The 20,309-nt window shown below is 38.4% G+C and overlaps 10 protein-coding genes across 10 annotated transcripts; 5 read left to right on the top strand and 5 right to left on the bottom strand.

Annotated features, from left to right (window-relative positions):
* Positions 1-383: 383 nt before the first annotated feature.
* C5L36_0B00190 (uncharacterized protein) lies at positions 384-2,039 on the top strand (the record flags this gene model as incomplete). Its single annotated transcript, XM_029464370.1, has 1 exon — positions 384-2,039. The coding sequence occupies one exon, from the start codon at positions 384-386 to the stop codon at positions 2,037-2,039; it is 1,656 nt and encodes a 551-aa protein (XP_029320229.1).
* A 137-nt stretch (positions 2,040-2,176) lies between these two features.
* On the bottom strand, positions 2,177-2,695 carry C5L36_0B00200 (uncharacterized protein; the record flags this gene model as incomplete). Its single annotated transcript, XM_029464371.1, has 1 exon — positions 2,177-2,695. The coding sequence occupies one exon, from the start codon at positions 2,693-2,695 to the stop codon at positions 2,177-2,179; it is 519 nt and encodes a 172-aa protein (XP_029320230.1).
* Positions 2,696-2,997: 302 nt separating this feature from the next.
* On the top strand, positions 2,998-6,813 carry C5L36_0B00210 (uncharacterized protein; the record flags this gene model as incomplete). Its single annotated transcript, XM_029464372.1, has 1 exon — positions 2,998-6,813. One exon carries the CDS (start codon positions 2,998-3,000, stop codon positions 6,811-6,813), a length of 3,816 nt encoding a protein of 1,271 aa, XP_029320231.1.
* Positions 6,814-6,929: 116 nt separating this feature from the next.
* On the bottom strand, positions 6,930-8,375 carry C5L36_0B00220 (uncharacterized protein; the record flags this gene model as incomplete). Its single annotated transcript, XM_029464373.1, has 1 exon — positions 6,930-8,375. One exon carries the CDS (start codon positions 8,373-8,375, stop codon positions 6,930-6,932), a length of 1,446 nt encoding a protein of 481 aa, XP_029320232.1.
* A 228-nt stretch (positions 8,376-8,603) lies between these two features.
* On the top strand, positions 8,604-9,104 carry C5L36_0B00230 (uncharacterized protein; the record flags this gene model as incomplete). Its single annotated transcript, XM_029464374.1, has 1 exon — positions 8,604-9,104. The coding sequence occupies one exon, from the start codon at positions 8,604-8,606 to the stop codon at positions 9,102-9,104; it is 501 nt and encodes a 166-aa protein (XP_029320233.1).
* A 96-nt stretch (positions 9,105-9,200) lies between these two features.
* Positions 9,201-11,558, bottom strand: C5L36_0B00240 (uncharacterized protein; the record flags this gene model as incomplete). The annotated part of the gene is made up of 1 exon (XM_029464375.1): positions 9,201-11,558. One exon carries the CDS (start codon positions 11,556-11,558, stop codon positions 9,201-9,203), a length of 2,358 nt encoding a protein of 785 aa, XP_029320234.1.
* Positions 11,559-11,823: 265 nt separating this feature from the next.
* C5L36_0B00250 (uncharacterized protein) lies at positions 11,824-15,396 on the bottom strand (the record flags this gene model as incomplete). The annotated part of the gene is made up of 1 exon (XM_029464376.1): positions 11,824-15,396. One exon carries the CDS (start codon positions 15,394-15,396, stop codon positions 11,824-11,826), a length of 3,573 nt encoding a protein of 1,190 aa, XP_029320235.1.
* Positions 15,397-15,838: 442 nt separating this feature from the next.
* C5L36_0B00260 (uncharacterized protein) lies at positions 15,839-16,897 on the bottom strand (the record flags this gene model as incomplete). The annotated part of the gene is made up of 1 exon (XM_029464377.1): positions 15,839-16,897. The coding sequence occupies one exon, from the start codon at positions 16,895-16,897 to the stop codon at positions 15,839-15,841; it is 1,059 nt and encodes a 352-aa protein (XP_029320236.1).
* A 1,316-nt stretch (positions 16,898-18,213) lies between these two features.
* C5L36_0B00270 (uncharacterized protein) lies at positions 18,214-19,014 on the top strand (the record flags this gene model as incomplete). Its single annotated transcript, XM_029464378.1, has 1 exon — positions 18,214-19,014. One exon carries the CDS (start codon positions 18,214-18,216, stop codon positions 19,012-19,014), a length of 801 nt encoding a protein of 266 aa, XP_029320237.1.
* A 128-nt stretch (positions 19,015-19,142) lies between these two features.
* Positions 19,143-19,874, top strand: C5L36_0B00280 (uncharacterized protein; the record flags this gene model as incomplete). Its single annotated transcript, XM_029464379.1, has 1 exon — positions 19,143-19,874. The coding sequence occupies one exon, from the start codon at positions 19,143-19,145 to the stop codon at positions 19,872-19,874; it is 732 nt and encodes a 243-aa protein (XP_029320238.1).
* Between the last annotated feature and the right edge of the window lie 435 nt (positions 19,875-20,309).

Consider the following 20,309-nt stretch of genomic DNA (forward strand, 5'->3'; position numbering starts at 1 on the left):
AAGAAAAAAAATATAGTATAGAGATTGTAAATTTTGTCCACTTTTGCACTTTTGCACTTTTTTTATAGTGTTCATATTTCTCAAATGATAAAGTGACTAATTAAGCGCGCACAGAGAATTGCCATAACCGGAAGTTTTCAAATGGAGTATGAAAAAAACACATCTTAAAACAGCAACTGCAAAGTGGGGGCAGATATACTCGCTTTTTTTTTTTTTTTTTTTTTTTTACACTATTTTATTGGAATTTCTTTCCGATTTTTCTTAACCTTTTCGTGTCTTCGACATCAGAACACGTAGTTTAAGGCAAGGAGGAGCCAGCCAACATAACAATTTGAAATAGTAGCGGAATATCTCGCCGAATCCAATTGGAATTAGAGACCGAGATGCTTAGGAAAAGTGAGAAGAATAACAACGCTATACCGCAGCGGAGGCTCCGTGCCTCAAGATTATCGGCTACTCAATCAAGCGCAGATGTTTCTGGAAATGGAGGCGGAGACGGTGAGACGGATGGTGTGAATGCCTTTACAGAACCACCTTTAGGCGACTCTATTATTGTTACCGGTCAGAAGATTGAAGAATCACCTACTGTTAAGATAAAAAAGGAGTTGGGTGTCTTCAGCAAGGGTAAAAGTTCAGAGAACAGTTTGGACGATAGTCGTCTGCAAAAATACGTGGAAGGTCTCAAGAATAGAAAGGAAGTAGAAGAATCTACAGTGCTCAGTGACATACGTACACCTTTGATTACAAGGGAGAATGTTGTTTCTAAAGTTGGGAAAGCCAACAGTAAAAAAAATAGAAAAAAGCATCAGCTGTTAAACAGGCCCAAAGATTTTCTAGATATATCAAAGAAGCTTGCCCTGGGAAGTTTGTCACCATCAGAGTCACCAGCCCAACCTGTTGCATCATCAGCCGATGAAGGTGTGGAAAATAACGACTACTGTTCATGTTGTGGAATGACAGGAATGTTTCTCTGTTGTGAATCATGCCCAAAATCATATCACTTTCATTGTATCAATCCTCCCATTGACCCGAACAATCTTCCCGAGTTTTGGTATTGCAAGGAATGTATCAAAAAGAAAGCAAAAAGGGAGGCGCTGAGTGCCAACTCGTTAACTGTAAATGTAGGGATTTTTTCAAAACTATTTGACAATATACTGTTTCAGGACCCTATTTCATTCCAAGTTCCTAAAGAAATAATAGAGTCCTTCGAACACATATCTTCGGACAGACTAGGAGACTTCAATGATGACTCCTTCAAACCGGCAAAAACATATAAGCAATTAATCAAAGAGTACGATGACCCTCTGAATGGTGTTTACGACGCCAACGGGAATCCCTATTTTTGTTATAAATGCGGAGAGAGTGGCCTCAATAACGAGATTATAAATTGCGATTACTGTGACCTATCGTGGCACCTGGATTGTGTTGATCCTCCATTAGCTAGTGTGAAAAAGCTAGGAACAAAGTGGAAGTGTCCGGCGCATGTTGATGACCTCTACAAACCAATTAGAAAATTCAAAGATCAATCTGTGGTGCCGATATCAAGTATAGAAAATTTTGAAAACGTCATGGGGAAATTGCCTATAAATGCCAATATTCAGATAAACAACATAGAGGATAAATTGGACGCCTTGAAAAATCAGATTAAGACACTCCACGGAAACAACCATGATACTTCCAAATTGAAGTTTTCAAATTTGACATTTCAAATCAACGAGGAGGACATTGTTCTTAATTTTATCAAACAGAGCAAAGTGAAGAGGCTCAATGAGAACACCAAGAACATAGAAACATTGATGAAGCTACAACCTACTTTGAAAGATTACGTGTTGAGCTTAAGCCAGCTCAGTAACAGAAATATTCTAGATAACGAATTTCGAGTATCAAATTTACAAAAACTATTAAAAGTTGCGGACGAAGAACTGAAAGTCGAACTCAACGAGTTCAGCAAAGAAGAACTGAGGGAACTTCTGTTAGTCAAGAAAATGCTGCTACGAAAGGGTAAGGACAAAGTAATGCAATTTCTCAAATCTTCCTAACCGCTTCCCCCCACGAACAACAAAGTCTATGTACAGCTCTTTTTAGTCGATCATGGTATACCTAATATTCCCCTTCACATTAATAAACGAATAGTATTTTACCTTGCAGTCTCACGATTCTCCCTGGGCCTTGGAAATCACTTTGAATTTGCCAGCTCAATGTCTGTCATATTCTCAAAGAAGGTGTCTCTCAATTCGATCTTCCTAGTCAAATATGTACCTAAAACTATCATAAAAACGGAGCTTATTATCTGGAGTAACCACCAATATATATTTTTGGGTATCCCATTGGCAATCCAGACAAGTACAAAGTGTAAAAAGTGAATGGTAATAACAAAATCCCACACAAGCTTTGAACGCCCTATAATCAAAGTGACAATCACAACGGAAACTAAGGCATTGAATAGCCATAGCAGTATTAGTGTGAGACCAAACGTATTTTCCACTGAGATGTCCGTCCAGTTCAGTAATACTCCAGCACTATAACTCCAGCCTAGAACTGCATATGTCACTCTGAAAATCACCGATGCCGAGAGGTAATATAAAACCTGCAACAGGATGATCTGCGAAGCGTACCTAACAGATAGGTTAGACGAAGCAATTGTAGACTCTATCAAAGTGTTTATTTTCCAGCGTAGATTTGATAATAATGCCATTACGGAGAAATTTGTCTTTGTATATCTACATTGAACTACATGCTCTTTACATTTGATGAGGTTACACTATAGCAGCATATTCAGATTCATCAAAAGTCATAGCCTCCAGGAAGAGAAACTATCGAAAAAAAAAAAAAAAAATGCCAGTCTCGGAGGCGCGCATGTTATTTTGAAACGCAAGAGGTTACGCGTGAACAGTGTTGAACTGTATCGTTCAAGAGACTACTAAACTACTTGGTAACGCTATATTTTCATTGCGAAAAGAAGCGTAACTGAGTCTATAAACAAATCACTGAACTTCAATGACAGAGGGGAGGAGATTGAAATTCAAGGAAGAGATAGTCTCAACAGTTTCGAATCCGATCTCCACAAGGGAATTACTGACGCGTCTCGCTGAGCTTCATCAGGAACTATCCATTTTGGAGCAATCACAAATCGATTTGGCGTCACTTTCAGTCGTTAAAGAGCAATTGGTCAACAAAAAGCTTCTGAAAAACACAAATAGGGGCGTTCAAGCTTTAGTTTGTTGCTGCTTAACAGATGTTCTAAGATTATTTGCTCCAGATGCTCCTTACAGTAGTTCGACTTTGGCTTCAATTTTTAGATTGTTCCTTCAACAGTTCCCTTTTTTGGACGACCAAGATTCTGTTTACTATCCTCATTATGTTTACATGCTTGAGAGAATAGCCGAAGTGAAGTTAATCGCTTTAATGACAGACTTGGATCATAACGAGAAGTTGATTGTACGATTATTTGAAACCTTTTATGCACTAACTTCAAACGAATCTTTTGATAAAGAAAAATTACAACCTGCACTGATTAGTATACTCAATGAAGTTATTAGTGAAGCCAACCAATTGGATCTGCGGGTTTTGAAGCTAATCTTGAACAAGTTTTTGGCAAATTCAAAGAATATGAAAAACCAATCAAATATTAGGGTTCCCGGATTTGATTTGAGTTTGGCCCTCTGTGAAATCAACTCCGACAAATTGTCGAGGTTGGTTACCTACTTTTTCTCAGAAATGATACTTGAAGCAACAAAAAATGACGATGCTTATGACATGGATTATAGTGAAAGCGACGATTCAGAGGATAACAAGAATAACAGCAGAGATGGACAAGGACCTATGATCGATATGGTCCAAATGAAAAAGATTCACACATTGGCCGTAGAATTATGGAGGTATGTTCCGGAAATGCTAACATCCGTTCTAGGTTTACTCGACAACGAGCTCGAAGCTGATGATCCCCTAGTTCGATCGATCGCTACTGATACCATTAGTAAAATGCTAGCCATGCAACCATCGAGGATCAATTTCCCAGCAACGTTTGCCAGCACTTACTTGAATTGGCTGAAAAAACCTTTTGATATCTCAATATCCTTGAGGAGGACGTGGATAAACGGTTCAGCAGAGATCCTTGAAGCTCGAAATGATATAACCTCCGATATCGTTAACGGGTTGTTGAAAACTTTGGTCGATTCAAATGATAAAGTAAGGCTTCAAACCATAGTTGAGCTAAAAAAATTGAAGCCATCAACTTTCCTTGACAAGGTAATGAAGGATTCCTTAATGGATACTTTGTTCAAACTCATCCGGGAGAAGCACCATACGATTAGAACCGAAATAATCAATTTCTTATCAACCATTTATAATTATGCCACCAAGGAGGAAACACACCGTTCCCATCGTATGATCCAGGATATTCCAAATCACATTCTAAACTTGATTTACATTAATGATAATACAATCAACGCCGAAGTTGACATAGCATTGTGTGAAAAAATACTACCGTTCAGCTCAAATACCGAGGCTAGAGTTAATAGGCTATTGTTTACTTTATCTGTGTTGAACGACAAGGCCAGGCAATCATTTTTAGCCATTTTGAGGAGACAGCCACAGGTTTCGAAGGTGATTTTGCAGCTGATTGCCATTATTGAAGATGAAGAGGATGAGCATAAAGATCAGAAAATTGGGAATGCTGTTAAATGGCTCTCTAAGGGGTTCCCACCGACCTATAATCCACAAGAAAGTCTTCAATCCTTCATCTCTCTTGATAATAAACGATTTTTCCGTTTGTTGAGGGTAATCTCTACACCATCATCAGATTATGATACTATAGTTAATGGAATGAAAGAAATTTTAAACAGACTCAGAGACGGAAAACTTTTTGACCAAAATAAACTTTTTGAAAGTGTAAAGACAGGTGAAATCTATAATACCATCCAACTACTGATGCTAAGAAGCTCTAACGTATTCTTGAATGTCGACAATATAACTGAACTAATTGAAATAAATAATGATTCCACCCATCAATTCAACCAAGCGGCAAAACTTCTGTTAACTAATATTTCCATAATATACCCAGAAAATCTATCATCTAGTATAAAAGGTATCGTAGATAGGTTGGTAGAAAAGGCTAGAAATATTGATTTCTGCGGAACAAGGATCCATAGTGATTGCTGGAAAGATCTCAAAATTATCCATAAATTTCTAGAAAATGGCGACAGGGTATGTGGGAACAGGGAATTTTACGACACTCTTTTTGATTTCTCCATCAAAGGTACCGTTTTGGAAGCTAAATATTCCGTTAAAATCATGAACAAGATGGAAGAAGAAATAAAGGGTGTCTATTTTGTTAAAATGGTCCACCATGTTTGGCCACTTAATATTGGATCTTCTTTTTTCAATACGCATTTATCAGCTCTTTGTTCCTTGTTTTTATGTGACCTGATATCCGTTGACCACATTAAGGAGGAACTTAGTGAATTTTTAGCCAGTGAGGTCCTTCTAAAAAATCGTTTGAAAGAGGAGGAGAACGAGGAAGCAAAACTATCGACATGGATAAGTGATGAAGATCTGAATTATAGTATTGAAAACACAAATTGCTATTCCAAGATCTTGGCCATGAAATTGCTGACCAATTGGTTAATTTCAATCAGTGACTATCCAACCGCAGAAGTAGAACAGATAGCAAAGCCTATTTTAAGCATGTTATCTTCATTCATTAATAGAGGAGGTGAGATTGTTTCTACGAACGATACACCTCCAAGATTTGCTTCGAGGTTGAGGGTGCATGCAGGGATTGAACTGACAAAGCTTTCTCAATATCCATCTTACGAAACATTGATTGATCAACGTAGAATCAATAGATTGATTTTACTTGTTCAAGATGTCGAAATGAATGTGAGGAAATTGTTTTTAGAGAAACTCAAGAAGAAGATAATCCAAAATAGGGTTTCCAAAAAGTTTTTACCTCTTATATTCTTCACTGCATTTGAACCGGAGAAGTCTCTCAAATTAACTACCACTACTTGGATTACAGCTCTATTCACAAAAAGGGCGAGTAGTTCAAATACAGAAGCTCTTATATTTGAGAAATCATACATCAGATTACTCCATATGCTTGGAAATCACCCCGAATTTAAGGAACTATTTGGCTCTTACACCGAAGTTGATGATTCCCAAGAAGGAACTAAACATGATGCTTTCAAAGAAATGTCAATGTTCGCTATAACACACATAGTGTATGCTTTATCTCTTATTAGCACTTTCGATAACATCTCCTTATTGTATTATCTCAGCCAGAGGATTAAACAATTTGAAGCTATCTCAACTATCGAGGGAGAACACTCTGATACTGCAATTTATTTCATTTCCGATTTATCACAAGCTGCTCTGAAATACATTGGGAAAGTCAAAAATTGGAATATATCGATTTGGCCTAATCAGCTCAGTCTACCTAGTGATCTTTTCTCAAAGTTAAGCAATGATAAGGCAAATGAAAACGTGAAAACCAATTTTATTCCCGATAAATATGCCTCTGCTATAGATGAGTTGATCAGATTAAGGTGGAGAGCAGAACACACCCCTGCAAAGAGCAGAAAAAACAAAAAGAAGCACTCTCAACTGGAGGTGCAAGCCCTTGAGGACGGGGAAGATAATACAGGCAAAAGGAATTTTACCAAAAAACGTAAAAATTCAGATGATGGAGGCATCCGTTCTTTAAAAGAAGGGGATCAAGATTACGTTGAAAAAAGTACAAAGGGCTCAAAATACAAAGGTGTTAGAAGAAGTAAGAGGTCCAGAAGGGTGGACTACAACGAAGAGACCTATTAGCCAAATTATGTATCTGCTATAACAAGTTTTAAAATGGTTTTCATTTTTCATTTTTTAGAAAAATTATAGTACATTAAAAAGAATTCCTTAAATTGAGAATTATTGCTATAAAGTGCTTACTCTTGGTATCTCATTTCAGTGACAATTAATATTTTGCCTGGCATTGAGGATACAGGTGAGGGAACCAACAGTTTAATCTTCCCCGTAGTGTCATCGCAAGAGGAAACGTAGGAGTAACCCAAAACGCTCTGTGTTGTTACAAATTTGTTTAATTCACTAAGTTTTTCATCCCCTTCCAATTTAGACCACTTATTAAAATTGAAATCTTTGTCATCTATGATCGCCACAACAGAGTTGATTAAGTCTACTTCCTTTGGCTCCTCAATATATCTCAACATTTGTTTATATTTCCAGTTCCTCTTGATTGGAACAGCCAAATGCGAATCGCTTTGCATTGCCGGATTATAATCGTCATCAGCAGCTTCTGTTTTCACTATGTCGTCGGCATCTCCCGCCATAAAATCCAAAAATTCAGCATTAGGCTCATTAGTGTTTGGTTGCAAAAAAATAAAGTCTTTGACCGACGAGTGGAAAGTGAACGGGTTCAAACGTGAGCGTTCAACACCGTAGAAATATTGTCTTATTGATCTCTGCTGCAGATCACGTTCATATTTGGCCTCCTTCTCAATACATCCGCTTGAACGTGGTGTTTTTATCATGGTGACATTACTTTCTAAGGTTAATTTCTTACGTAGATCAACAAGTAGACGTTCGTTTCCGACAACCAACAATAAATCAACGTGAAATATATCTACAATCTGCTGAATGAGTTTCCAATCAGAGACATTGAAAGAAGGCGTATCTATAATAACAGTACCACAATCTTTTGATGCCTTCATTTTGGCGTCTAATTCAACAGAGAGTTCAGATATTAGGGATTTATAAAGTTCCAAGTTTTCATTAAATTTTTCAAGGCCAAAACATTTTAAATGAGGAACCTGCGATCTATAAAGGCCTGTTCCTGGCCCAGTGGTTAATGATTCTGCAATCGTAGATGTTTCAATATCTAAGGAGTCATATAGTTTTGCTACTGATAATTGTGATGCAATACCGAAATGTGGTAAATGAGGGTCGAGATTTATCAGCATTGGCTGTTTTTCTGAAGTCTTGAGGGCATATGCAGCCAAAGTCCGTGCAAGAGATGTTTTTCCAGAGTCTTTCGGACCTATAATCAAGATACGTGGATACTTACCACCAACTGAACAGTTTTCAATTGCCAAGTGTAGATTCAACATCTGTTTCAAAATCGTTTCTTCCGATATGTATTCTAAATCCAGAGGAACGGTACAAGTGTATGAAATCTTGCACCCATGGTATGTTGCAACCGCAAACTTCATTTCCTCCTTGAACACATAGGTGAGATCGGGCGACAACTCACTACCAAAAATTTCTGCAGTTCCTGACTCTAGTTTGAGAGTAAATGTCGAATTCTTTGGCGTTTCAACCCGCCATTCGTTAAAAGCAGGAATTTCAACATCTATTCTAGCAAGCCCAAAATCCATACTCTGCAAGCAAAAGTCCAACTTAAAGCGTTTCCTGACTACCTGATAAAAAGGAGGCAAAAAGAAACAAGCATCTTACTACAAGGTGATGAAGCAAAAAAAAAAAAAAAGGTTGAAATTCATGTTCGCACAATGAACACTGCTTTTGTTTGCACATTGTTGATACTATCTATCAAAGTTTTCTTCTACTAGAGAGGAAGCTAGAAACTGTGACGGTTCCAGCAAATAATGTCATCCACAGAGGATTCAAACTCTAAGAAATCAGCTTCAGAAACTCTCAGAGAGCAAAGAGCAGCATTGCAAAATTTCTATAAGCTGTCACAGCAAGGTCCCACAACACGTGTACCACCACCATCAAATTCAACTGAGGAGGTTGAAAAACCACCACTTTTTGAGTTACCTAGGGCATCATTTACGTTTTCTAGTGCTGAGATTAATCCCATTGAAATTGAAGACCTTGATGAGTTTGTGAAAACGGAGCCATATCAGAATATCATCAAAGCCGAAGTTGAAGCTTTGGATAGTCTTAACTCATCCAAAAGTGAAATTAAATCCATTATATATAACAACTACTATGAACTGATCAAAATCAACAACGTTCTTGAAGATTTGGTTAGGCCACAGGAAGGAGAAGTGCAGTTTGAAAAAATGAATGAAAACTTGGATACAATTAGGAAAAACATCGATAAAATAAAAGCTGCGGACATTGATATTTTCAATGATATTTAGGCTTTACTCCGTTACACTTTGGTTAGTGGTAATCATAAGTCAATGCCTCATATATTTAAGTACACTATAGAAAAGAGCCTTTCGTCCATATAAACTTTATAACTCTAATAGGTAATCAACATTCATTTCTCTGTCCTTCAAGCCATCAAATACATTTTTCATAATCTCAACACTCGACCTAAACACTTCACCACTTTTATCATAATCCATCAACGTTAATTGTACCGATCTCTTCATCTCTTCAATGTATCCGTTAACCCACTCAATAAGTCGAATATTCGACAGCTTCTTGGCTTTTTGTGTCTCCTTAGGGTTGTCAGACTCATCAATGAAAAACTCATTCCACTCATCACACACTCTGCTTATGTAACCCATGTAAACGAGCGATAGCTCACGAACATAGGCAGTCACCAATTCTCCTACCACATCAACGGTTACATCAGTTGTTTTTTTTGGTACTGCTAATTCACTTTCAGGTGTACCACCCACACTTGAGGGGCGTGACATGATTCCCGATCTTCTATTGCTTACAGAATCATTTCGAACAACATACTGCTGGTTCATCAAATCTATAGAAATGTTACCACTGGATAGCCCACTACCTCCAACTCTTATCATACCAACACAATCCTCCAGTTCTTTACCTCTGGACTTTAAATAAGTTTCAACTGCTTCTTTCTCTTTATTCAGTACTTTGAATATCTCGATGATCTCCTTCATATATTTCTTATCTGACGTTGAGCACTCAACTTCCACCAGCAACGTCTTGACCAACCTATCTGTAAGAGACCTACATTCTGATGATTTTAGATTGTATATAAGATGAACATGTTGTGCAAAAACAGACACTTGGACCTTACTTGAAGGAAACGTTGACTTGTTCAGGAGAGCTTTTGGAACGCCGACTGCAATAGCAATCTGTGACAGAGTTTCCAATTCTCCCTCTAGACTTTTAAGGTAACCAACACATTCATCAAAACGTTTCAACCCTAATTCAAGAGAAACAGATGTCATCAAATCATCTATCATTAAAACACATTGGTTAAATTCCGGTTTGATTTTCCTTTCAAGGTTACTACTCCTCTCATCCAATGTGATACTTATTCTCGAGTCAGCTCTCGCATGCGCCGATGTAGAATCTCTTGCACTTCTTCTTTTATTAGATGCAACCTCATTTCTGGCCCTCTTTATAGCGGAAATAGTATCTGAAAAATCTTTTTCTATATCAGCACTAAACAGGAATGTCTGATTGGTGTCTTTATTCTCAATCAATAATGCGGTATTTTTGGTATTTCCACTGCCCTTTGACTTTATATGTGACGAGGCTGACGGGTCCTTAGAATTTGAAGCTTTACCCAGGGCACATTTCTGAATTGTGACACTTTCGATTGACCAGAAATAAATTGCAGTGTATTTAAAAACTTTGCTGTTTTCCCTTAATGCCGAACCGGTGTTCGAGCTATTCGTTTTCGAAGCTACTAAGATCGAATCATTGAAAATGGTGATAGTTACCGGACGAACATGTTTGCAGGTTATCGAATTCAATTCACTCCAACGGTGGGAGGTGTTAATGACATGCCTCGACTCCGAATAAGGAAGCAAGTCATGCGCACGAGCTACTTCCGCGTATATTTTCTTCACCGATGCATTCCATCTACTTTGCAAGAACATAACCGATTGTCTATTAATATTGGATGGCACGGCCAAGTTCGTGTTGCCTCTTCCATCCGATTCGATTTTACTTAGGTATTCTTGCGCAGCTTCTAATTGTTGACTTAGCACATCTGTTAATTCATTTATTTTAGGCTTCAAGGAAACTAATCCATCGTGTGTTTCTTTGAAAGCCTTGCTAACATTCAATACCTGGCTCGTAGAATCTGTTAAAATGTACTTGACAGATTTTTCATTACTTATATTGAGTTCGTCGACAGTTTGGATAAAATCGTCAATTTGTGAAGCATCCGCATTAACTAATTGCTCTTTCATAAATTGATCAACATTGAAATTAGAATTGCCTAATTCAAGCAAAACATCATGCGGCGATTTTTTATAGCCATTTTCGGTTTCAAAAGACTCATTTCCATCATTTTCACCAACTGTATCCATATCCTGGAAACTAGTGTACGATTCGGAAATAATCTGGGAATGTGCTGTTGCAGGAAGAGGTGGTGCCGAGTAGTTGTCTGTAGTGTAGTTTTTAGGAGCATTGTTTCTCATGGAAAATCTTCGTTTGGTGGCATTAGTTGCATTGGTGCCCACAGAGAAGATCGAATCCGAACTCTTCATATTTGGCGGTATCTGTAGTCTAGTCTTGCTGTTATTATATTCACTCAAATTCAACGAACTATTGGTGCCCATGTTTTGATTGCCAATGGGCTGAGGAAATGGCGATGAGTTAGGCACATATTGTTGGCCAAATTGGGCTCTAGAAAACCGCCTGTTGATTTCAACCATCGTACAGAATCCACCCTCTGGTTTCACAGTACTTATAGGTGCTGATTGGAGTAAGTGGTTGTTTTTAATAGAAACAATGAAAACGGCAAGAATAACCTCATACAGCACATTCTGAGAACATGAAAAATTACACTGCCAGTGCTCGCTTTGTTACAAAGGCATACTCCATTTGTTCACATACATCTCCACTACAACAAACAGTGGGAGCAGCTAATATTGATTACTCATTACAGTCGGTTATATGTACTTACTATAAAACAATCAGTTAACTGAACCCATCCAACCAAGGGTCATCTTTTATCTCCTGCATGGTAGGTCTCTTGTTGACGTCTGCTATCAAGATCCGTCTAATCAAATCCATACATTCAGAACTGACTTTAGGATAACCAGGAAACTTGACTTCACTATCCAAGATTTCATCAACACTACAAAACGGATTCTCTTTGAACACGAGGGTGTACAATAGCACCCCCATTGCCCATACGTCTTGCGCTTTACCTTCGTATGGTTGACCATTCAACACTTCCGGGGCTGCATAATCAATGGTACCAACGAAAACCCCGAATGGCCCATCCTTCACCCATGCAGCACTGCCAAAGTCAATAAGTTTCACAAAATAGTCTTTATCAACAATGATATTTTCATCTTTAATATCACGATGAACTATACCGTGTGAATGCATGTGCGTTAAGGCGGCTACAATTTGAAAATAAATGTACTTGGCCTCATATTCAGTCATGTCTTTCTTCACTTCAATGATATCGTATAAATCAACAGCCCCGGATCCTTTGGAACCATGCTGTAAGGTTTCTAGATAATAGAAATTCTGATCCTCAAAGAAATCAACAATTCTCATAATATTTGCATGCGGATACTTGTTTAATGAATACAAGATTTGTATTTCGCTGGGGACAGTCCCCAAAGTCCTATCCCTGACCCATGTGTCTACAAGGATACGTTCTTTGAAAATGGCTTTAACACAGTCCTGGTATAACGGATCCTTCTTATATTGTGCAAACACAACTTTACCATAAGCTCCTTGACCTAAATTTTTCAATATTTTGAAATCACTGAATTTTTTTGTTCGTTTCTCAGCACCTATGATTTTGGGGAAATAAAGTGAATGTTCTCTTAAATACTGGAGTTCTTCTTCTTCCTCCTGTAAAAGTTCAGCACAAGTTTTCTGGGCAGACATACCAAACGATTTGTTTACCTTTGAGAAATTCTCACTTTCCAAAGGTAAGGCAACATCAATTGCGTCTAATGGAGACGTATCTGCCGTTCTCCTGATTTCATCATACTTGGGGGTTACTGGGGAAGATATACTAGATGTATTTGGATTAAGCGTACGAAGTGAGCTCGAACGACTGATGTTGGAGGTTGTACCTGACCCTTGCGAATCAAGATCTCTGTGTTTGTGCTCAAGCAATTTCAATTGAGAAGGTAGGTTATTCGAGTCTGTCGTATCATCGTTAAGATGGTGGCTTTCATGATGTGGTTGATATTGATGAGCTTTCTTGAGTAATTCTTGAGAATCAGCGGAATTTGGATGAATAATGGATTTTGGATCTAAGCCTATCATATCCAGCTTGTGAACATTCTTAGAAAATGACCTGCAAAATGTAATCCAAATCAAAAACATCCCATTTTTAGTAACATGTAATTGTATATCCACAGTAATAAAGTGACCGTCAAGATGTTTACCCTTAACACCTCGGCAAGCCAAGAATAAGTTTTCACGCTCATTATCGTCTTTTCCTCGTATAAAAGATTGCAATTTCCGGAAATAGTGTTCCGGCAACACCAAACCTTCTTGATGAACAAGATTTGGATTCTCCCTAATGGCCAGTTCCATCAAAGTTGAAAATTCGGGTAGAATTAAATCAATATTTTGATTTATCAAATCTGATGTTCCAAACAAATTTCTCGCAATCGCTTCATTAAAACTCTGTATCTGATAATCTTTCGAATCAATGAGAAATAATCCTGCAATGTATGGTAGTGAATGTAAATTAACTCTGATGTAAGATTTCACATCGTGTTCGTTATTATCTATGTATAAAGATTCACTGGTGACAGCGCAGGGCACATAATCACCGTTTTCTCTCTTGAGTGTGAAGTATCTCAAGCTATTTATAATGTTAGAATCATGATCACTTGTTATATCATCATCAGTAAACGTGTCTTTCAAACTGTTTTGTAATATCCTATCCATTGATGGTAAAAATGAACTTAAACACTCCGACTTGAGGTATTTGTGATACAATCTTTGGTTCTGCTTCAAGATTTCGAGCACATGAAATCCGTTATCGATTGCGCCTTTACGTTCGATTATCATATCAATTGTTTCACACACCACCTGTTCAAAGATCAGAATGATTAAATTATCTCTCCGTTTAGCCCATAGTGAAGTCCAGGCTAAACTCTTGTTGTTCCTTTTGACCGCAATGATTTCACCAGAAAACACAAGGTTCTTATCTCTATGTAATCGGTTAATGACCAAGTCTCTTGACCGTGGAGCGATTAAATCTATTAAATTCATTTTCACAATTGAAGACTTGGAAAAGCCAAACATTAGCAAGCCAAGATCATTGGCATTCATTATATTCCACGGTGAATCTCTAGACACCGTGAATACCGCCTTTGGTGATTTAGTTTTCGCATTAGAGGATGCATGGAACTTTTTCGATGATGATGAAGAATATGACTGATCATTTAACTCTGACAAGCCAAGCGTACTTGTGGACGTCAGCATGGGTATTCCTGCAACATTCGAAGTTGGACTTGACAGTGATGACGGCTTTTGGTTATTTATAAAGGGGGTGGCCAAGGCATGTAGAAGTTTAATTTTGAGAAAATCACGCCGTCCAGCGTCTTCAAGTGATGATGCTGATTTTGGAATTTTGTCCACATTTGCCAAGGACAACTCATGTAGGTCCAAAACCCCTTTCTGAAACTTTGAAGATGAAGATGGAGAAGATGGCTTAGATGGGGATTCACGACCATCATTACACAACACGGTGTCCGTATCGTCGCTTTGATAATTTTTCAAAAGCTTCAACATATCCTTCAAATCTTTCAGCAATTCATCACTGAAATTGATATGCAAAGAAGAAGTTGAAACGGAGGAAGCATTCGAATTTGAACGTCTCGAAAGAAAGTGAGAATCTGGGGGTATTTCTGGGCTTGAGCTGAAGTTAGCGTCTGATGATAAAGTACTTTGGATTAGTGTTTGCAATGTCGAGCTGGAGACACTTCTCTCTGAGTTTATAAGGTCTTTCAATTTTGGACCTTGGGAGACCGAGTTTATGATTGACTGTGAATCAAAGTTAGGAAACTTCTCCACGGAGGAATTCAACCAAGATGGGTTCTCTAGAAGTATTTCCATTGATCTTTTCAAAACGTTCATTCTCATTGTCAATGAGTTGTTCGAAATGGGAGTGTATGAATAAGATTGGATTGATTCTGTTGTGAAGTCCACCAAGTCCTGTGTAGAGTCTGAGTGAACAGACTGTTTGGCGTAGAACTTGGACATGTTCAAATCATCAGCCAGAAGTGAACCTCTCTGAGAAGATGTACTAGAACGAGAACGTGACTTGCCGTTGTTGGAACGGACGGATTCCAAGCTTTCCGCAGAAGTGGTATCGTCCAAGAGGTAAAACTTGGACATTGTGTTTGTCTGCGGAGAGTTCAGAAACGAGTCATTGGTTTGGTTCATGAACTTGTGGAAACGATCGTCCTTGTTGCTCTGAGACCGGGTAGAGTTGGAATTCGAATGCTCCGAAGGAGTTGACGTCTGTGATCTGGAAATACTCCTCGAAGGGGCAGTATAAGGCATGGCACAAAAGAGGATGGAGCGGAATAAAACACTGACGTCTCTGTATGGGGGATGTTCCTTTTAAAGAAACGTTCCTGTTCCTGTGGTGTCGATTATCTTGTTCAGCCAGACACACCATCTTAGAGTTGTGTGCATTCTTGGATATTTTTTTTTTTTTTTTTCCTCTTGGCTCGACTGATGACGCAAAGCAATTTCGACTTTACCGTTTCGAGAAACATGTACAAAGAGCGGGAGAACAAGAGAGATGTAGAGGACGAATTGACGAGGAAACACTGAAGGCAAGAAAGGAGAGAGTACTGGGGAAGAGAGAATTCTACGAAGAGGTTGGTATACTATGACTTTTTTTTTTTAATTAGATTGTTATTATTCCAAGTTTGTACATATTCGTTAAAAAATCTTAGAGAGATTGTAGCATCAGAATATAGAGATGAGGCTATCTTCATCAAATGATGTTTTTAGCTACTAGCAATTCTGCAATCAAGATACCGGAGCCGGCAGCACCAATAATAGTGTTGTGGGACAAAATGACCATCTTATAGTCGAAAATAGGATCTGGTCTGATTCTACCAACGGAGACACCATAACCAGCGTCTCTGTTTCTGTCCAACCGTGGCTGTGGTCTATCTGGTTGTTCCAAGACATGGATTGCTTGTTCTGGGGCAGAATGGCAGTTGAGCTTCTTTGCCTCGCAGACGTATTCACGTAGACAGCTTTTGATTTCATCCAAGGATGGGGCAGGCTCCTTCTTGAATTTAAAGGAGACACACTCTGTATGACCGTCAGAGACAGCCACTCTGTTACATTGAGCGGAGACCACCAAGTCTTCATCCAAATCAATACCATTACCTTCTGCATTCAAGTTACCCAGGATTTTCTTTGCTTCCCATTCAATCTTGTCCTCTTCACCAGAGATGTAGGGAACAATATTGTCCAAAATGTCGATACCAGAGACTCCTGGGGAAAATCCTGCACCAGAGATTGCTTGTAGAGTTGTTGTAGTAACGTACTTGAGCGGACCAAACTTATCGACAAGGGGTTTCAATGGCGCAACCAAGCCGGCGGTGGAACAGTTGGATATACAAATATTGAAGCCTTTACCGCCTTCTCTATTTGCAACCATTTCCAAATGTTCCGAGTTTGCAATAGGAACCACTAGGGGCACATTTGGATCTCTCCTATAGTTTTTGGCGTTGGAGATGACAACCAGGCCAGCATCTACAAACTCCTTTTCCACAGTGCCGGCAACATCGGCGTCCAATCCAGAAAAGACAACGTCACAATCTTTGAAGTCTTCTGCAACACATTCCGAGACAATCATGTCTTCCACCTGTTGTGGCATCAAATCGGTCTGTTTCCAGGTACAAGCATCGACATACCTCTTTCCCGCTGAACGTTTGGACGCGCCGATGGCGGCGAGCTCAAATTCAGGATGTTCTGAGAGAAGAAGAATAAAACGTTGACCAACAGAACCTGTAGCACCAAGAACACCTGCTTTCTTCATTTTAGTGGAACAAAACAGAGTTTATATGTGTATGTATATGTGTAAATATATGGGTTCCCACTTGAGATTAAAATGGTGAACTAAAACGTCAAAATGAAGAGTATGACAAGGTAAGAGTAAATCCTATTTTAAATGACAAATTTCACGGGTGGGTAAGATATGGTGAACTGTAAAACTCGATTTTTCTCGTCATTTTATCCTCCTTTTCTTTCCCTCCTCTTTACTTTTTTTGGAAATGCTCTCATGTTTTAAGAGAGAAATGAAAAAAAAAAAACAGAGAAAGTGCAGAAAACAAAGGAAAAATCCAATGACTCACACCAACGTGCAAATGCCGGAAAACGTAAGTCCATTGTATCTGATATTACATCATCTCAGGGGGTGCTGGAGAGTGCTGTCAGTAGAGAAACGGCTTGCGTTGGACAGGGTGGGCGTCTTGTCCCTATTGGGGTAGATGCCCGTTCAAGGTGTAGAAGGACAAGTGGGCCTCCACCATGTATCTAGTTGATGCAGTCTTTGGAGACGTGTAGTTGGCACTGTACGGGGATGTGATTTGGTGTATCTAACAGGAGAGAGGACACGCACAGAGATAAAACTTTAAAGGGCTGCGGTTGCGATTGAAGTGCTGTGGATGGTGAATAGGGGCAATACAGGGAGTAGTAAAAGTGGCGTTAGTATTAGTTGTAATTGTTGTAGTTATGTTAAAAGTTTTTTTGAATGTATTGGAACAAGTATTGCTGGTAAAGGTACTAAAAATTATATTATTCAAAACAGCATTTGCAATACAAGTAAGAGTATTAGTGTTATTAGTATTAGTATTAGTTGTAATAGTATTAGTTGTAATAATATCAGTTGTATTAGTATTAGTTGTATTAGTAGTATTAGTAGTAACAGTAGTATTAGTTGTAACCTCAGTTTATATTGTATCCAAGTACTGATATTATAATCAGTTGTATCAGAACTTAAATTTAGCTACAGCATCAGCAGTTGCATTATCGGTAGTAGTATTAGTTGTAATAATAGTAGGTATAATAATAGTAGGTATAATCATAGTAGGTGTAATAGTATAGCTTTGCTGAGCCTCCGTTAATTTATAAAGGGGAAAATACACAGACGGATTAGGAAAGTGGAAGAAGGGAGACCAAAAGGGAAGAAATTCGAGCAATCTCTACATCTGTCGCTTTATTAATGGAGCTGAGCATCAACAGAGGTTTATTTGATTGTCTTTTCCTTGGGGGAGTCACAAGATATACGAATAACAGCGGTAACAACAACAGCGGCAACATTGACAACAAGTGAAGCTATACTAGTAAGTACAAATGGCTTTACATATTTTCAAGACACGGATTCTTGTGATTATTGGGTCTTTAGTTGCCCTTTTTATGCTTATTTCCAAATCTTCTGTTCAAGAGGTGGCACACAGCGTCAATGTTCCGGAACTGGATATCGATCTCTCGCATATCAAGCATGACTCGATGGAGATGTTGAAGGAAATCACAGTCCATGAGGAGCCCATTGTGGACCTGCCATGTACAATTACAAATAAAAAGACCAACCAATTTTATGATTTGACTCCATTGTCAAGTATTGATGGAAATGTTCAAGCGTGGAATTCCAAGGGATTCGACTATGGACGTAATTTCTCCCTCGGAATATGTTCTTCACCTCTGAAAAACATTGGAGCCTTGACAAGTTTGGATTTTGTCGATGTCTCCAACAAGAGCGAAGTTGGAGGATATTATACAAACAGCGAGGGACATAAGGTATCCATTGGACAATACAATTCAGAATTAAAGTTGAGAGGAGGGAATCTAGTTTTGGAATATTCCAATGGTGATATATGTGGCAGTGGGTTACCTAAGAGTACCCTATTGACTTTCAAATGTGATCGAGAAATGCAAAGTAAAGCTAGAGTTTCATATTTAGGTAATATGTTTAATTGCAGTTACATATTTGAAGTTCGTACAATTCACGCGTGCGCTACAGCGCATAATGAGGATGAAAATGCAGTTTGGGGGTTATTTATTGGGATTTTATTTGTATTTGCATTAGTATCTGCATGTGCAGGGACTCTTTATAAGATCATCAAGCGGCACTACGAAAGGGCAGTTAAGAAGTAATGGATTCCAAAGACAAGAATAAGTTTATAGAAAGGGAAGGAAATGCAGGGGTAGTGAAGGAGGAGGAAGAGGAGGAGAACGAGGAGGACGAAGACTATGAGTTAGAGCTGGGGTCAAGAGAAGAGAGTATGGATGAGATCCTAATGGGGAAGCAGCAATTACAGGGTGAAATGAGAAAGTATTGGAGACAGCGCCATAATCTTTTCACCAAATACGACAATGGATGTCTAATGACGAGGGAACTGTGGTTCAGTGTTACCCCTGAATTGATCTCTGAGAGAATGGCTGAGATAATCCAGCAAGAATATGACCTTGAACTAGGAGAAAATACAAGTGTATTGGATATGTTCTGTGGAGGTGGAGGTGATAGTATATCTTTCCTTAAAAGGGGCTGGCGTGTATTAGCCTGTGATAACAACGAGACGCATCTTAATTGCACCAGACACAATGCACAAATTTACGGAGTGGATCGTCATTTAGAGACTTTTCTTGTTGATTGGACAGGAAGCGAATCTGCAGAGTACAAGTTGTTCCACAGTATGATTTCCATCAAGAAGGTTGATTTTGTGTTTGGGTCTCCGCCGTGGGGGGGTCCCACGTACAAGAACAACACGACCTTCTCTGCAGAGAGAGACCTCCTTCCCTTCCCTCTACACAAGCTGTTGCAGCTCTCCCTCGAGTTCTCCAATAAGGTTGCCCTCTTTCTCCCACGTAATATTGCAGTCAATGAACTTGTCTCTGTTAGTGAAGACATCTTCCCCGGAGCCGAGGTGGATCTACGTGTTGTGCATCTCTCACTGTCCGGCTATAGCAAGGGTGTGCTGGCTCTTTGGACAGTACATGGTGGTGTAAATGTATAGTGGAGTATGTAATAAAAGGGGAATAGACCTTTCTTTAAACAATTCTCTCTTGTATTTTGGTGTAGTTTAAAAGAATAATAAAACGTTTTAAAATTGAGGAAAAAGACGGAGGTTACCCGGCCTGGATATACGGTTTTTTTCCTAAAAGAGAAACGGAAAATGTTTTTTTGTTTTTTTGTTGTTTTTTTGTTGTTTTTCCGTGTTTTCTGAAAATTTGAAAAATAAAAAAATAAAATAAAATAAAATAAAAAATAAAATAAAATAAAAAATAAAATAAAATAAAATAAAAAATAGAGTAAAAAATAAAATAAAATAAAAAAATTTTTCAAAAAAAAAAAACAACAATAAAATCAAAAAATTTCAAAGAAAAAAAAAGAAAAAAAAATTTTTTCTTTCAAAAGAATTTTCCCCCCCTTTTTTTTCGCCACTCAAATT

Source organism: Pichia kudriavzevii, chromosome 2, assembly GCF_003054445.1.
Source record: "Pichia kudriavzevii chromosome 2, complete sequence".
Classification (NCBI taxonomy): Eukaryota; Fungi; Ascomycota; class Pichiomycetes; order Pichiales; family Pichiaceae; genus Pichia; species Pichia kudriavzevii.